General features: G+C 39.8%; 1 protein-coding gene across 5 annotated transcripts; it reads left to right on the top strand.

Moving 5' to 3' along the window:
• Window positions 1-538: 538 nt before the first annotated feature.
• Window positions 539-17,525, top strand: si:ch211-234p6.5 (pleckstrin homology domain-containing family A member 4). Of its 5 annotated transcripts, none has more exons than XM_061029029.1 (24): window positions 539-825; window positions 4,774-4,843; window positions 4,937-5,035; window positions 5,131-5,203; window positions 5,315-5,415; window positions 6,477-6,595; window positions 6,689-6,901; window positions 7,034-7,328; window positions 7,891-7,950; window positions 8,138-8,290; window positions 8,945-9,004; window positions 9,104-9,184; window positions 9,456-9,608; window positions 9,740-9,838; window positions 9,987-10,095; window positions 10,884-10,957; window positions 11,647-11,751; window positions 11,834-11,924; window positions 12,176-12,225; window positions 12,724-12,852; window positions 12,939-13,349; window positions 14,035-14,156; window positions 14,310-14,408; window positions 15,828-15,955. In XM_061029029.1, exons 1-23 carry the CDS (start codon window positions 785-787, stop codon window positions 14,377-14,379), a joined length of 2,778 nt encoding a protein of 925 aa, XP_060885012.1. In that variant the 5' UTR covers window positions 539-784; the 3' UTR covers window positions 14,380-14,408; window positions 15,828-15,955. The 5 variants fall into 5 exon arrangements, with proteins under 5 accessions (XP_060885012.1, XP_060885009.1, XP_060885008.1 ...); XM_061029026.1 differs by having other exon boundaries at window positions 546-825; window positions 12,727-12,852; window positions 14,305-14,408; window positions 15,828-17,525; XM_061029025.1 differs by having other exon boundaries at window positions 546-825; window positions 14,305-14,408; window positions 15,828-17,525.
• Window positions 17,526-18,621: the final 1,096 nt, after the last annotated feature.

Genomic DNA, 18,621 nt, shown 5'->3' with positions numbered 1-18,621 from the left:
AAGAAAAACAGAACAAGGGCCCACCATGAAAGTCTAGACTGGCTAAAACTTTGGGATTGTTATTACTGATATTTCAAAGCTATAGATGTACATCTTATAGATAGATTTCATACATAATCTCAGATGTTAACTGTGTGTTTTTCAGGGTTTCTCTTTACACGATGTCAGCACCTGGCTAGGTTGATAAGTGCAAAATCTATGCAAGTGGAATAGGCCTTTCAGCTTTTGCAATCAGGTGTCCAAGCAAATCCTTCATACAAAAGGGTAATAATTCAGATCTGGCACCCAAATCTGTAATAGTTCTGAAGCTTGGAAATGATATTTAAATACTGTGAAGGACAGAGAAGACAAAAGAAAGACCAGCTGTTTTTTTTTCTGTAAATTCCTAAGTCACTAACCCACACTCAGAAAAAGACAGAGAGGCTGTCACAGGCCGGGTGAGAGGGAGGGACACTAAAGAAGGAGAAGAAGTAGAAGACGGAGAAGGGGGGGGAGGAAGAAAGAAGGGGCTGACAGAGAGGGCACTGTTAGAGAACAGAGGAGCAGAGCAAGCGTGAACATCCAGCGTAGGTAGACGGATCACCGGACAACACTGCTGTGGCTGCTGCTACAAGTCAGAGCAGAGGGAACCGGGTGAGAAACAGAGAGGGAGATTCAGACGTACGAGGAGAGAAAAGGAGTATAGCGGGTGAGCGTGGTAACTTGTTTGGGCAACAGGAGCCTGTGACAGCCAGGAAGAGAAAAGCAGAACGGGAGGAGATGCTGTGAGGAAGAGTGCCAAGTGATGGAGGGGGAAGAAGCCAGCAGGCGAGCACAATTAGTCAGGTACAGCAATATGGCATTTATTATTATTATGGAGGTCTTATGTAAACATATTGTTGTATTTATGTTGAGGTTGTTTTGTCTTGTCTATTTGTTGATGCTATTTAAAAGTATTAAGTGTATTTTAAAGGCCTATATAGGGGCAGGTATTCATCATGGATGTAGTTTATGAATACTGTCTTGGTTTATGTGTTTACATACAGCATACTGCAAATAAACAAAATACAAACAAATAAATAATTCAAAGTATTTAAACTGTCAAAAAAACATTTAAAAACAATATATATTATTTCATTGATCATATATTCCATTCATTTAATATATCTTTTATTTAATTATTTTGAACAAAAAGCTACTTTTAACCAAGATTATCAGTTTTTTAAAGCAGCAGTGTGACATCATCAACTATGGCTAAACAATAACAGCCCCACTCGGTGACTTTTTCTCACCTTTGTCAAAGCATGATACTACCACGTCATTCATCCAGCCCATTTTATCCCTCCTGAAGCCCACATTTTCAGTCTAAATATGAACTATATCATATAAGATAATATACTAGTTTCCTCATTCGGGCCATCCTCGCAGACAGTCAAATTGAATATTATTGACTTTGCTAATCAAGGTCAAACGTTTTGTGATTATTTTGTTGACATTCAAAGACAGGAATGTAGGAGACATGCAAATATTTTGGTTTATATCGAGGGAGGATATTTTCCGTGCCGATGTATTCAACATGCTCAGTGTCCGACTTCACATGATGCTCCAGAGACCCTCGGGCGCCACAAAGCGCACTCTGTGTGGTACACAAACCCACCGTTTGTCCTCCCCTCCATCCCCTCCTTAGCATTTTAAGTTACCTCCTCCCCGAGCAAGTGACCCCAGCTGATTAAGGAGGAGATTTTCCAAATATTTCACAACACCCACGTAACCCCCAACGGCTATGAGGTTGTTAAGTCTGTGCTTTCATCGCTCACAAAGCCATGATTGTGTTTTCTCGTTTACTCTGTCCCTCTCTTGTCGAGGATCGTTAGTTGATTCTAACAGACTGTGGCGACTTAACCACATCTAACCCCTCAGTCACCCACGAGTGCTTTTGTGAGATGTTTCTCATGAATTTTTATCTTCAAGTCGATCTGTTGTGCTGTTTCATGAAAGGTCAACAATAACTGTACAGTTTAGATAAGCTGGAAATCGAGGCTACGCTGAGATACCGACTCCAGGTTTCACGTAAAATAGCAAAGAAACGGTTTTAAAATCTGAATCAGAATTGTTTAAAAATGAAGGGTATCTATTATCAGACATGAAGAAATGTATACAGTATAAAATGTCATTTACTGTATACATTCATAATCTATTTAGCAACAGACACTTATATTAGTAATTGTACAAACCCATGAAGGTGCACGTTTAAGAAACAATACATCATTTAGAGGTTTTGGCTAGGTTAGAAGTTTAGGATAAGTTCTTGTGGTTGACGTTCTTTTACTACTTTATGTAGTTGTGGAGCAGCATACTGTAAGTACATGAAAAGTTGAATTCAGTTAGTACTTTAAATAAAGCATTATCTGAATCATTAAGAAATACACATTTATATAATAACTCATCAAAATGAGAAATTGTAATTTTTTTTAATTATTTATGCACATTCTTTATGTTTTAGAGCTCACGTCATTTAGAAAAACAGAAACTTTATTTTTAATGTTCTATATGGGTCTAGCATCTGAGCAGAAGAACATGTAAGTTAAATAAGTTGTGTGAGTCAACATGAAATAAAAGAGTGCACAAATATATACCGTGGCTGTATACATCTTTTTTTAACTATAACAGGAATTACAAACACCTCTTTTACAAAGAGTCCTGGCCAAGATAGCAGTACAAAACAATCCACATCGAGAACAAACAATAGACCATAGACTGTAATAAATAAATAATAAAAAGTCTATATACTCTCTATGCAATAAACCATAACAAACAAAAGTTAGATCTATCAATAAATATGCAACGTTCAGCAGTTCACCCTGTGCATACACTGGTTGCATGATCCTGGTTTTAAAATCTTCAGAATGAAAACAACGCTCAAGTTTAAGGTGACCCTGTAGCTCAGTACCAGGTGATCAATCAAAAACATGAAAAGCTCTTTCACCACAGAGAGAGTGAGGTTGTGGAGTTTCATATATGATGAGGGCAGTTCTGAAAAAAGATTCCCAGCATCCCTCGCTTGTATAAAGAAGACCAACCTTCAACCTACTGTCCCATACAGGACACAATGATGTGCGCGGAAACCCAAACCAGAGACCAATCACAAGGCAGCGTGGTACACTGAGTCTAACATTTTCAGTGAAGATGAGGTAGCTGCATAAATTGAGTAAAAGGGGGAAGAAGTAGATAAGTTTGAACTTCTTCCTGCTCCTTTTCGGGCATGTAAGAGCGAATGAAGGACATTGAATTTTCTTTCTTTTGTTGTGTATTTATTTTATTTGTTTTCTACATATTTTTAATTACAGCATTTCTTTGTTTTTTGTTTTTTTACATGTTAGAAATAAAGAAATCAAATCAAAAGAATGTAAAGCATAAAACGGATATTACCATTGTCAATTACAGATGATAAAACATTGCCTGAATACAGCAAAAGTAAAAACAGTGTTTGTTTCTATGGAAGAAACCCAATATTACTCTCAGTCTTTTCAATAGACAATCTATATGTCAGATAGATTTTCATTCTCCTGGCAAATAACCCAGACATCTATATGTTGGGACACATTCAATCACATCATTTTTTAAAGTAAAAATCTGATTACCATCTTTAACTTTCGACCTTAAACTTGAGAAGCACATAATTACAGACTTGTTTGCAAGTATGAGTCTTAATCTAGTTGTGATGGTTTCTCTGGACTAATATTATAATTTTATGCAGCAATGAGAAAGTTTTTTATGTAAAAGTGGCTTTAGGGCTGTACATTAAGTGAAGGTGTTTGTGACACGTTACCATGCGACTTCATTCTTCTAAACCTGGTTGTCATCAGTCTGAAGAGACACCATGACGCTACAGAAAATCACAAACCTCTGACACCCCTCCCCACTGCACATTTGTCATCAACATGCTTAACTTCCTCTGCCCGGCGCTCCTTTATTTTAGCGTTCACGCTGCAGTTCTGCAGTTTAGGACACATTCCAAATCTCTCGCCGTCTCATAATACCAGCCTGTCCCTGCTGCCAGATTGGTTTTCACACAGTCCCGGGCCCCTCCCTGCTACCACGGCGATGCAGCTGTCACCTGTCAATTTCATGGTGGGGATGCACACCGGCCTGTTATGGCTCAGAATAGAAGTGTGGGAAGAGTTTCGCTGGAAGTGGGAGAGAGCACAACACAACAAGTCTCGGGGAGGATGAACAGTTGACTATAGGAAAAAAAATCTCAGCTATATGGGAATGCAGCATATGTGTCTGTGGAGGGTACAGTGTGCCGCTCATGGGAGTGACTGACTGACTGCTTCTACAGGGGGAGACTCTGGGGCAGATTGTGTTGGTAAGGCCTCATGTGTTAGCCTCACCCTGTGTAACCAGCTGTAACCAGTTCATTCATGTGAGCAGGGTTTAGAAAACAAGAGTTTAAGTGAACTATAACTTTACAGTTGTGCATCCTTTATTTAATTGAGCTTTCTTTCAAAAATCTATCTGAAGAATGTATATATTTTGTGTACTAGTTTGATTCTGCACCACAGAATAATTATGACCTTGAATGTAGAAACACCATTTATGTAACACCCTATTAAAGTTCATGTTAGGCTTTATTTTGTGTACAAATTGCAATGACTTGTCAGATTTTACTTTTCTAAAAAGTACATGATCCTCTTAACTTTATTTTATCTTTTCATCCCTGTTGAAAGTTCATTCCTGACTGTTTTTTTACAACTGTAGTGTGCATATGATTTTTTTCTGTTTCCACTGCAGAATGGATGACCAGGACAGAGTAAGCCAAGCGTCCAGCGTTGCCACGGTTTCCTTCTTCCCTATTGCAAAGGTTTGTTTAAGTTAGCATAGTTACCTGGTAATTATTAGCACGTTTCGGGACTGTCGATGTAAAGAAATATGTGATTGACTCTCTGCATAACAGGAATGTGATGGGAAGGTGCAAACATTTGGGAAAAGATGTCAAGCTGCAAAGAGAGACCCCAACTGTCCTGTGGTCATCAGAGGGTGGCTCAACAAAAAGGTACATTTCCAAACTTTGTTTCGTCAACATTTTATACCTTCATTAACGTATGTAGAAGAGCAGAAAACAGTCACGGATTAATCTTCCTCCTGCAGGACAGCTCGGGTTTGAAGCTATGGAAGAGAAGGTGGTTCGTCCTCTCCAACTACTGTCTGTTTTACTATAAAGGTACCCAGCTTGTAGCCCAGCACTTTGACTGGATAAAAACCTTTTCATGTGCTCTGATCTGTACAACAATGCTTCTCTCCTTTTGTTCACGTCTTTACTGCTCCCCAACAGACAGTAGAGAAGAATCTGTGCTCGGCAGCATCCCGCTCCCCAGCTACAAAATCCTGTTCTGTACACCACGAGAATGCAAGAACAGAAAGTTCACCTTCAAGGTACCATCAGTGGCTACACATTCAAATTTAAATATCCTCAAAATAAATATTCAAGCATTTTTTTAAAGATCTTTATGATCGGTGGAAGATATAAGTAGCTTAACATTTGACTGTAAGTGTTACTTTTTTAAACCTAAAGAAACGTTCATCCGGTTTAATATTGTGATTTTTTTTGGCTGCTTGGCCACGTGTCTCTTGTAAATGAGACTTTTTGAATGTTAGATACATTTTAAAAATGTGTTGACAGGAAACATCATAAAAACAAGACACTGCTGGTCAATAGTATTAGGTAATAGTCTCATGAGTTTTCCAGTATACCCTGATGTATTACTTTGTTGAGAACAAAGCCTACAGTTTAGAGTCAGTGAAGGAATATTGCTAAATAATTTGAGTTAACATTAGGAGCCTGGCCTCTTTGCAAACAGCTTCAACGTGCTAGCATGTCAGGCGAATCAACCACGCCTCTTATTATGTCTAATTATGCAAAACTCTTAGCCTTAATATATTTAGAATAGATTAGTTAACCCCCCTTGCCCCCACACAGTTTTTCCAATTCAAGAAGTGAGCTGTAGAGACAAAAAGTGTTTCATGTACCAGGCTGTAAACATGTTTATTTCTACTATAAATAATGCATTTCAATTTGGATGTGGATTCCTTGGTTTTTGGAGTCTGCCTCAAGGGGACACTCAAGGCCCTGCAGTGTTGAACACTTCCACATTAGCTCAACTTTTTAACACTTAGGGTCGCCGCTTGTTGACAGAGTGTAATCATGTTGAGTACTATTCAGTGAAGTCATTTATCCTGGAAAGCAGCTTTCAGGCCTTTATACTCTTAGAGGTGCAGAACCCACAAAGAATCCACATTAAAAAAGTATATTTTCATTCCAGCTCAAATTTACCGTACCGCCTGCTGTATTGATATTTGGTGAATATTTCCTATTCCTAATTTTTCCAAAAATCAGGATTAGTATGCTTCTCAAAAAATCTTTATCAATGACTAACAATCCTTTACGAGTGGTATACTACAAACTGTGATGTTGGGATTGATTTGTGTAAATCTAGGTGGTGCACCAGGGAATGCGCTCTTATTTCTTCAGTGCCGACACGCAGGAGGACATGTTGGGTTGGGTCCGAGCCCTCAGTCAGTCTGCAACAATGGAGCAGGACAGCTCTCTGAACAGGTACACCACTCTTCAATATGGACCCTGAGGGTAAAAAAAAAAAACAGAGAAGCTGGTATTTTTAAATGACTGTATATGCCTGATTCTTTCCAGGCGCTGCTCAAGTTATCAGGACTTCACACAGATAGGTGGCAGCACTGAATCCGTGGACTTCCCTAAACCCCCCTCTGATGGAGAGGGTCCCTCCCAGAGACACAGGCACGTCAGCCGCGCTCTGAGCGAACCCAGTCATCTGAGCGGTGGGAGGATGGGGACTTCTCGCTCAGAGCCGAGGGGAAGGCGGAGCGTGCGTCAGAGAAACAGCAGGTTGTCAAGTCACGTCTGCGTGATAATCACATATCTGAATCCCTGTGCTTTACCTAAAAGAGAAAAAGGTCCCAGCTTTGTCAGTCTCTGAAGTGTTTTCCTTTCAAATGTATTTTACAGTCCTTCAAACAGAACACCCAGCCCGCCTGAGTTTGGCAGAAGAAGAGCATATGGTCCAAACCAAGAGGAGGATTCTCTTCCTGGCCACAACACACCACCCACTCAGACAGAAATTATGGGAACAGGTTCTCTGACCTCCAAGGGTCAGCTGGGGTCACGACCTCACACACCAGTGGGGAGGGTTGACATTCGACCTCACGATGACATGGTGCCGCAGACTCTGTTCTACGCGCCTGCCTCGCCTAACCTGGAGTTCAAATCCACACCTACCACTCCAGTCACAGAGCGGTGGCAGAACCTGAGCAAGGTCAGGACTCGTTTGGCACCTTGTTTGTCATGAACATGATGTAGCCTCTTAAATTATTATGAAACAAATATGTTTATTCGTACGGTCGGCTTTGAACCCAGGCTGCCTGTTTTTGAGGACTGTAGCCTCTGTACATGATGCATGCAAACTAACCGCTAGTCCACTGGCGCCTCAGAATACAGAATAAGATTAAAGGGAAATATTGCTTTACTTTTGGGATGGGAAATTGAGGGTTTTGGTGGCTTTTTGTGCCTTTATTAAAGACAGGACGGTGGAGATAGTGGGCAATGACATGTAGGAAAGGAGCCACAGGTCAGATTCAAACCAGGGCCGCCCGTTCTGAGGACTACAGCCTCTGTACATGGGCTCGTGAACTAACTGTTCACCAAGTATATACTGTATAATTGTACTATTCTGTTTTGCTAATTAATAAAAAAAAAAAATATATGGTTGGGTTTTTAATGTCTTATGAGTCCTGTGGTAGTCGGAGTGTAAACATTCTTTTAAATTATTTTGTATTCCAGAACATCTCCTCTCACCTTTATTCTTTCCTTGTTTCCAGCCCACACCTACATATGGTTCTGTCCATCACATCGCGAGCGGGAGAAGACCTTTAGGAAAGGTGATGGGAACAATATTGTAAAAAGAAAGACCGTCTGATTGTGATTCAGTTAAACTCCTCAAACAGATTGTTGAAAGCATTACTAAGATGGATTGTGCTCATCCTGTAGCTCAGCACAGCATGTTTCTCATAATGCCATGTGTTCTCTGTTTTTTTTCCCCCGTATACACGCTGTCTCTCCCCTCAGAGCTACTCCACGGGGGCACATGCAGACTTACTGCCCCCTTTGCCCCCCTCATCAAGGGCAGCACATGCTCCCCACCCCCCACACCACCACCACCACCACCATCATCACCATCTCCGCAGCAATTTATCTGTTTGTGTGCTACCGCCAGCTATGGTACAGCCAGACCTGCTGCTCTTTGTGTTCTAACGGTGTCATGTGTCGTACATTCATAACAGCCCCTGTTGTTTTGTTCGTGTGTCCCCCTCAGAAATGTTCACGTTTTGCTGTTGTCTTTAACTGTGCAGACTTTAAACAATGTGAGAATTTTTTTTAATCATTATTAGCAACATCCTTTTTGTTTAGAATATGTTAACAAAGTCTCTGAGTTGATTCATGTCCGTGTCATGTGTTGTTGTTGTCACTTATTCTTGTTGTCCCAGATTTTGTCTGTAACTAATAAATTGTGTTTTTATTGTTGATTTATTTTTTATTGTGTTTTACTGTCATGCCATGATTATGCTACTTGAAAATGTGAGCTACATTTAGCAGCTGTTTGCAGATGTATTCAATGAAAAAGAATTTGGATGAATGATTTTCTCACATTAATGACCAAACTCCGGGCTGTGGTCTTTGTTTGTCTCTTGTGGAGCTCATTCTTAACGTTTAACCAATAACATCAAAGCCTTTACACAATTACAAACACTAAATACCCTAAATATGTACACATGTGATCACAAAGATTTTCTTTTTTTAACAGGAAGAGGAAAAATATATTTTTTAAAAGTATCAAAAAGCAATTTATGAAATTATGACCTTGTCGCTTTTCAGGCCCCAAAACCTGATCCGAGAGAAACCCCACCAATCAGGCCTCTTGAAAGCGATGCAGATGTTAGTATTCACTGGTGGCTCTCACAGTACGATGCAGCTGTTTATCATTCTGTCAGATGTTCTCCTTTTTGTAAACATCAGTTTGATTCCCCTCTTCAGGCTGTGTTGACGAGGTTGTGTGGGTGTGACAAGCTGCTGCAGTCTCTCTCTATCGAACTGGCCCAGCTCCAATTGGATAAGGTCTGTATTACTAGTAAATAAAGGCAAATTAGACAAGTCCAGACCCGGCATCATTTATTCCATGCAAGCTTTTAAACTACATATAAATCTATAGAAGCTGATGGTTGTTTTAAAGTACACCTTTGAAACTTGATTGCAATGTGTTTCAAAGGTTTGAGTTGCACTAAACCAATAAAAAGGTGAACTACATTTTCAAATAGCCATAGCAGCATACAAGACGTTTTTAATGTTCCAAGAGTAACCCCAGTGAAGACTTTCATTCTTTTTGCAGGATAGTGTCCATTGTGCATTAGAGGTGTCCAGACTGCAGCTGGAGGAGTGGAAGAGTCAGGGTCTCAGGGCCCACGAAGAAGCACTTGCCCAGAAGGCTTTGCTGCAGGAAGAGCTGGTCACAATCCGAGCCAGGATGTGCGATGTTTCATTGGTGTGTATTCAGCCAGATAGCAAACAGCCATAATGAAAGAAGAAAATATCAACTTACTGTAGATTTACTTGTGGTAATACTCATCAGGGACTAATTTATTGTTAACAAGTCTGGGATTGCTTTTTGCTCAGGAAATGGAGCGAGTGTGGAGCCAATATGAGAGAATGGAGAGTGAACTGTCTGTCATCCGCTCACACCTTCAGCACATCTGTAACTTTGGAATTCCACAGGTATTTAAGTCTTTAGAGTAATAAATCTGAGGTCAAACTATGACCAATCGTTGAATTCATGGTGTCTTTAGTTTAAACTTCTACTCACCATTAGGACAGAAACCTGAGCATGACGTGTGTGTGGAAATCTTGTTTTTCTTTTATTCAGGAGCAGTCTCAGGCCCAGAGGGAGCTGTGGATGATGGAGGACATCTTGGCTGGACTAAAAATCAACAGAGACAACTTCCGCTTCCTTTTGGGACTACAAAGGCACCACGGTAAGAGAAAACCTTCACTCAATGCGCAGCGTAGTCATTGGCTCATGTTGAAGTGTATACTGCTCATCAATCATAAGAGAACCGTTTCTCCTACGTTATTCTTAACCTGTAGGGACTGTATTCATGTAAATAAGGTTTTTGGCAGAAAAATGTTGCTTTTGTCAGGATTTTAAGCAACATTTAACAGGAAACAAGCTAATGTTTTTTTTAAAAACAAATGTTTTCTTGAGCTTGATGATATACAACACATATTGAAAATTTTGATTTATACATTTCTTGTAAAAGCTTTGCATTCTTTCACAACATACATATATTTATCATCTATAAATGTTTTCATTGATATTTGATCAAGACCTCCCAAGTGACCTCCAGATGTATAATAGTTATATAAAATGATTCAAGCCACAACATGCCATATAATACACATAATAATGCACTTCTCTTATCACTCTATTGCACAAAGAGTAAACTTAGAAGTTCCTCTCTGTTCAACTATATTACAGAAAAGTCCTAGAAGCATAACTACTGACAATTTGTCAGTCGAACAGAAAGTCATAATCATTTCATCTCCTTTTACCTGCTTCACTGTAAGACATTTCATGTATGGGGAGATTTTATGTTTGAAGAATGTGCTGAGTTCATATTTAATTTTGCTTTAAGTCGGGAAAATTCAAACAGTGACTTCCTGCTTCCATTCAAGACATCTGTACATATTTACCCTGCACATGAAACCTGACATTAGATGAACAGTGTCAACACTGTGACCTTTCTGTCTCTCTGTGTCTCAGCGTTTCAGCCAACGTCTCCACATCCTGGATCTCCCGGCTCACCCACAGAGACGCTGCACAGCGGACTGCCTATGGTGCGACTCCATTGTCTCTGTTTCAGTGACCTCTGGTGTTTGCTCTTTGCTTGTGACAAATGTGGGATTGTTATCCATTAATGAGAAATGTTTAATTCATCTGCTGAATTGGGATGTGCTGACTAGTACTTGCACTTTGTTTTTCATTCACAAAAATTGGCTACAGATGGCTGCAGTGCTGTTGTAAAAAGGATGACATCACATTGTAACGTTAGCACTCAACTTATCACTATCCAACAATACTGTAGCTAACATCAGAATCAGAATCAGCTTTATTGGCCAGGTATGTTTAAACACACCAGGGACTTGCGTTACCAAGCTGTCAATCACTTTAACTAGGACTATACACCATTTTGTTGTATCTTAGAACTCTATCAAACTGTAAAGTTGGCTTGGACATGGGCTTAATGCTAACATACTGTAAGCTATTGTCTAAAATCAGCCAATATACAGTATTTTTTAAATGATTTTTTTAGGGTTGTCTTGATGTCCCTCCTGACTTTTACCATACATTGCCTTGCCACTGTGACTCACTTAGGAAGCACAATATTTGTATGACTTTACTAGGTCTCTAAATCATATTCGAAAATGGAATTCCACATATTTATCAAAGTGCTAGGGATGTGGTAACATCTTCTCTAGTGACTTTACAGTTTTCATTATATCACTTGTGAAAATGTCCTTAAAAGGATATGGAGCAAGAACCACCACTTCGCCCACCGTTACCCCAGGAGCTACAGGAAATCCAGCAGAGAAGAGATCTGGGTCATGGCTGGATAGAGTCGCCATACGAGGTTTGAAAACTTCACATTATCAATCAGAAAAAAAATGTCAAGTTTGATTTAAAAAAAAATGTTTTGTCTGCTTTAATTTCAGGGAATCTACAGCCACGCTGTTGATCCTATACAGAGAAGAGGAAACAGCCAGCCTGACCTCCTTAATGTGAAAGCACAGAAAGACTCATTCGGTTGGCACAGATGCTCATAATAATAAACTCCACAGAGGGAGTGATATTAATACAATAGCCTGTAGATTCATATTGTATGACTAATCTAAAACAGCTTTAATAGGTGTTTTATGCCAAACAGTAAATCATTTTTTTCAGTCTCTGTTTTTTCTTCCACCCTCCTATTTCCTACTTCTCTTCCTTCCTCTCACCCATTTTTTCCCACTCCCTCCATCCTCCACCTCTTTCCTCTATTTTTATTTCATATTTAGAATCTGGTTCCAAGTGGATCCCACCAGATGCAGGAAGCCAATCAACCAAGGTTGTGATTCTTCACACTGCAATTTCATGTTTGCTAGTTAACTGTATTTGGATGTATGCAATGAGAGCCCAAAAAAAACCGCTCTAAATATAGAAGCAGTCAAAGCTAATTTTTCCTCTCTGCAATCACAGCCAAATTCCAATTCTTTGATTCTCTTATCTTGCCTGCAATTAGGGCATGTTGCAGTGCCTGTTGTTGGCGAGAGGGGGAGGCAGAGGCTCATGTGTTAGATCAGCAACTCAGTCTTCTCACTTTTACCACCCAACCCCCTCTTCTCTTCTCACATGCATGAACACATACATACAATATATACCAACATATAGAGGAGAGCAGCTGTACATATAGTCAGGCACACATACACCTCTGCACAAACAGACGCACACACCATATTAATAATGTATGTGTATATGTTTTTGATATGCAGATCGAGGATTGCATGCATATTGCTGAGGTGAAAAGGGTTATGAATGAGTCATAAACAGCCTATTTCTTGTCTAGAAGATGAAGATGAGCGAAGAGGAGCAGATTGAGCGGATGAAGAAAAATAAGGAGAGGTTGTCTAATAGGAAGAAACCCCCCCTACCTTCTCCAAGCTCCCAAAGCGAGAGTTCAGGGACAAGGGACGAGGTCTGCCAAACATCAATCATATCTGACAGAATCACCTGATTATATTATACACCATTTACTAATCTGATTTGGGGTTTTCTTCTCAGGCACCCTTTCCTCTAAGGGTGACACGAGTTGTTACAGCTGTCCTACCTACCTCTCTAGTGGCCAGACGGGTTTCCGTTGAGGACCCCCCGCCTGAGCTGGACAACCCACTTCCCGAGCAGATACCACCTGAGAGGCAGGAAAGATTGACTGAGCAGGGCAAAAAAGTGTTCAACAAGTCACCAAGGCATTTGGTGCTGGACAGTCCTGAACAAAACCGGTTCTGGGAAAATATGCACCAGGATCAGCCAGCAGTTAAAAAGACAACCAGAAAGCAAAATCAGGGAGTACTAAGGACCTCCAAGAAAGACATGCAGTCAGAAGCAAGCAGAGGAGAGGCTACAGTGGTCTCAAGAAATCGTAGTCGAGACCAGGCAGGTTTAGGAAATGGAAATGCAAGCTTGGACCTCAGGGTAAGAAAGGAGGAACTCAATTAAAGATCATAAAATAAGACAAAATTGTTCTCTTCAATTATATTGGATTTCATCTCATACCTACTGAACATTTACAGTTCGTAGTCTGTGGCATTACTGTCTTATTATTATGTTCCATGTCTGTCACACAGACACATTTGCTGTACGTTTGAAATTGGTAATAAATTGCAAAATCTAATGTTTTTATTCAAACATATTGTTCATCTTTGTTCATCTGAGTGTTTTTATTATTTAAATCAACTTCTAGAAAAGTATTAAAGTCATTACCTTGGCTGTAGACAAAAAGCACAGAGCTAGCACAGACAATGTTTAAGTTACTCGTCACAGTTCTTCTCCAACAGAAATATTCAGTTTAACAAAACACTGTCACAAAACTCAAATAAATACAACGTGTTTAAGACTTTATTTACAATTCAGATTTGGGATTTATAAGCTTGCTAGAAAGCGTTGTTGAAAACTTAATTGTCATCATTTATTGTGTCAGTTTTTGATCTTTTAAAAGAAACAGTTTGTTAAATCACCAATAACAATGATTTTTCCTTTATATCACTTGCTAAATGTCGTTACTGGATAGAAGTTGAGTAATTGCTCTGATTCAGTTATCCTGTAACGTAAAGGTAATTGTAGGGGAGCATACTTACTAATGCAACATTTTTTTGAACAGGCAGAGAATCAACAGGCATCCCTCCTGACCCCTGACATGGAGCCTGACCTCTGTCTGACCCCTGAACAACGAGAGGCAAAACTGCGACGAGTGGAACGAATACGGGAAAGGGTCATTAGGAGGTGGGATTTTATATTTTTTCATTTAAATATCTAAATGTTTAGACATGCTGTTTTAAATAGTTGTTTCATCTATCTATCTATCTATCTATCTATCTATCTATCTATCTATCTATCTATCTATCTATCTATCTATCTATCTATCTATCAGTGCAGCCAGAGAGAGTTCTACTACACAGAATCAAATGCCAGTCAGGAGGGAGGAAGTTCATCAGATGCCACTTGACACAGCTAGAAAACAGAGGATACAACCAGGTATGTATTTACATACTTACACAAGACTGTAACTATGATCAAGTTTTTCAATTCTATTGGTAGGGTGGGAAAATTGGTATAGGAAGTTGGAAAGAAGCGGAAAGCGGTAAAGTGAGAGGAACTGGGTTGAAGAAGATTGAGGTGAAATGGTTTGAGATCAGTGTAAAGAAGGGGGCCAAGGTAGGGTGGGATGAAGAAGGACAAGGTAGGGTGGGATGAAAGGGATTGAAATAGGGTTGCATGAAGGGTTGAGGAGGGTGGGATGAAGAAGGACAAGGTAGGGTAGTATGAAAGGTGTTGGTTGGATAAAAGGGGATTAGTTAAGGTTGGATGATATGGGGTCAAAATATGGGGTTCAGGTAGAAAGGGATAATATTGGGTCAAAGTAAAATATGATTAAAAGGGTCAGAGTAGGTTAGGATAAAAGGGGCTTGAATCAGATAGGATGAAATGGATCAGAGTAGAATGAAATGAACAGACTCGAGGAATGATGGGATGAAAAGGGTCTAGGTTAGCGTGTGTTGATATGGGGTTGAAGAACAGTGGGATGAAGGGTAGGTCAAGCTTGGGATGATATGGGATGTCAATGTTGGTGGAAGGAAGTGGGTTGGAGAAGGTTGGGATGAAAGGTTGAGAATCTGGTTCCACGTGGATCCCAGATTCTTCATTAAAATGGTTTGAAGTAAGATTAGGAGAAAGGGCAGTTGGTTGGGAAAATTTTGGGTCAAAGTTGGGTTTTAAAAGTGGTCAAGGTAGGCTGGGGTGAAAGAGGTCAAGGGGTCTAGGTTAGCATGTGATGATATTGGGTCAAGGAAGTGTTTGATGAAGGGGTCAGGTTGGATTTGATAGAAGTGGAAGGGTTAGTAGAAAGAAAGTGGGGCCATAGTAGGGTGGAATGATATGGGATCATAATCGGGTGATGAATGGGGGTCAATGTGTAATGGGAAGAAGAGTATTAGGGTACAGTGGGGGAAGGGGGTTAAGGAAGGGTGGGATTTTACAAGGGGGAAGTAAGGTGGGATACAAAAGGGTTGGTTGGGATGTATTTGGATGAAAGGGATCATGTTAGGTTTGGATGATGTGTGTTTCAGTGGGATTTAGGTTAAGGTTGATTGGTCAGGAACCCTGGGTCATCAGACTTTTTGGTTCAGCATCCCAAAGGGGTTCCTGTATTTAGTGAAAGGGATGAGAGATTGGAAAAACAATGCAGTTTGGTGAAGAGGGTTATAAGAAATGAGACAAGGAACAGAAGGTGACAAGCTTATAAAGATGTACATAGGTGAAAGAAATTGGTAGGCACAGGTGATAAACTAGCAAGGGAGAGGTGACTGAATCATTGGGGGAATTGTGGCTCTGTACTGCAATCTATGTTATCATAATTCTATTTGATGGCAAATTCTCTTACTTTCCTATTTTTAGACCATGAATCTAACGATGGCTATGGAAGCTGTGGGGATAACACCAGAAGTCCCATAGAGCTTCAACCTGCCGGACCATCTCTTGATGAAGATGAAAGAAAATGGCATGTTAAAAAATCTAAAACTCAGATCAGATTTGGGAACAAGACACAACAGAAAGACCACAGTGGAAGAGCAGGGGTTGCCAAAAATAAAATCAAACGCCCAGATTCCCCCTATCATGTCTCATCTATGACTGTCTACCAAAAAGATGAAGGCAAGGGCTTTTCAAGTTGCAAGGATGGACAGGAGCAAGAACTCGAAGAAACTGTTGCTGATGAAAATGATTTTCCATCCTCGGATCTTAGGGCCAAATGGTTCCTCTCCACCAATCAGTGGCAAGGGTTCATGCCTTTGCAGATCCCTGGCATCGACTCATTGGGCAACGAGGAGATTTTCGACATGGAGAACCAACCAGCAAGCATAGATGACAAGACTGATTCCAATGAAATGTTATCCACAGTCAGTGAGAGCTTAGAGAAAATGAAAGAAAACCACTCACTCTTTTACAAAATTGCTTGTGACATTAGTATTTCGGACTCAGATATTACCAAGAATGATGGAAATTCAATCACCCAAACGTCTTCTAAGCCAGAAGAAGAAGAAAAACTACTTATTATGGAATCTGTGCCAGGTGAAACGGTTGATAATGTTGTTGGTTCTACCAACCAAGAAATCAAGGATTCCAGCCTCCATTTGCCAGCAGATGTGGATGAAAATGGAATGAAGGTTAACAACAATCTCCAAGATTTGAAAGAGGAAAGCCAGGACAAAGCAGTGTTAAATACCTCAGCCAGTCCAACAAACGAAGCCCTTGTTAATGAAGAGACCCCCCAAAAAGAAGGTGAAGACACCTCAAGGCAAGAAATCGAGTTGAAAGTTCGAGAAACTATTGAAGGAGTTCCTGTTCAGGACATGGATTCTAATCAGGTCCTGGTTGAAAGTCTAAGGTCAAGAGAAGAACACAGTGGGTCAAAAGAGTCAGAAGTCAAGAAGATGGACCAAGAGAGTTCTGAAGAGCCAAAGAAATGTTTAAATGAAGAGAATGAAGAGACAAGCGACAACCACTCCATCACTCCATCCAGCTCTGTGTTTGAGGAGGGAAAAGTGATTCGGAGTGCCTCTTTTGGGAAAGCACGTGTTACAATATTAAGGACGAGTTTGTAGAAGTATGAACAAAGTTGGCTTAAGGAGATTAAATGAACGAACTTGGGAAGGACAAGAACACAGTGAAGTAATATATGGAAAAGGATGATGATGAGAAGGACATTAAGTGATTGAAGGAATTCAGACCTAACTTTGAATTAGTAATGGAAAGAATGGGAACATAAAATGTCAGGAAAATGTCATTTTGTTGGTTTACTTGAACATTTCCATTATTTGTAATGTGAAGTTTGAAATGGATGCAGATCAAAAAGAATGTCTTAAACATATTTCATGAAATCAAAAATTGTGTATGCACCAATACTTTATTTAGTGTTGCAGTTAAAGTTTAACACTTTCATTCCTTTTCAAACACATAAATTTAGCAACATAACGCAGAATTTATACATAATTGCTGCGTGTGGATGGCAACATAACCCTGTAATCGTCACTGTAACAAAATGTGTTTTGTATCTCAAATATACTGATTAATAAATATGCTGAGTGTCTGATATAACCACTGAGTCTCAGTCTCGTGATCTATATTCATAAGAAATCCCATTTGTGTTTTGTTCTTATTTCATACAAGCCTTTTTTCCCCTCAATGAAGGTCTTGCGGGTGCTTGTTCGGTTGCTGCTCTCTGACAAGCCCTGATGCAGAATTACATGGAGCCACTGAAAATGCCTTTGTCACTTTAAATCCTTGCCGTGTCTCAGCCGATGACATCATTGTCTGAGAACACATTACATCACCCCTTCCCAGGCTCTCTCTCTTAAAGACAGCACCACCTTATGTTTACTGAGCTGTACACACATACACACACATATGCGCACATAAACACACACACACACACACACACACACACACACACACACTGACCTGCTTATCTGTTTACAAATGTGATACTAATATCAACATGCATATTAATAACAGTCATGATGAGATTACATTTTAAGCATGGGCTGGTGGATTTGTATTGTGTGGGTGTTGTTACATTCCAGACAGCTTCCATATGGTCTACTCAATACATGTTTTTAAAGCTGCAAGTTGGATGTACTTGAAAAAACACAAAACATTATGACCATTTTAGTATCCTATTCCAAATTAATTCCTGAATACATTTTAACCATGACCTTTATTCAAATGAAAAGCGGTATTCTTATCCTTAACATATTCTATGACTGCAGAAGGAACACCTTCCTTAAAAATAGGTTAAAATACTTAGGATATAGACAACTGTTGCGATTAAAGTATGCTTGATAACTGAAATATTTCTGACAGTTAATTAAGAATACAAAACTTATTTTGTGTCTGAAGTTGGGCCTATACAGATAGCACATACTGTATACAGATTTGTGTTAAGCAGAAGCCAACTACAGGCATAGACTTGAAAAATTACATACTTTATTATTTGCAAATAAGATACATTTTGGGTTCAGCTGCAGTTAAAATGTCAAATGGGAAAGTAGCAGGTCACATTTCTGTGATATAGGTTGCACTTGTCTCCCATATACAATAATTAATCAGGTGTTTGATTGGCTTGTCAGTGCGCGTGAGTGCGTGGCACGCGCGTAAATCACAGAGATGCGGAGAATGCTGAGAGAATGTTTCT

This window comes from Labrus mixtus, chromosome 21 (genome assembly GCF_963584025.1).
Source record: "Labrus mixtus chromosome 21, fLabMix1.1, whole genome shotgun sequence".
Lineage (NCBI taxonomy): Eukaryota > Metazoa > Chordata > Actinopteri > Labriformes > Labridae > Labrus > Labrus mixtus.
The sequence above is the reverse complement of the archived record's forward strand: the minus strand, read 5'-3'. Positions and strand labels throughout refer to the sequence as shown.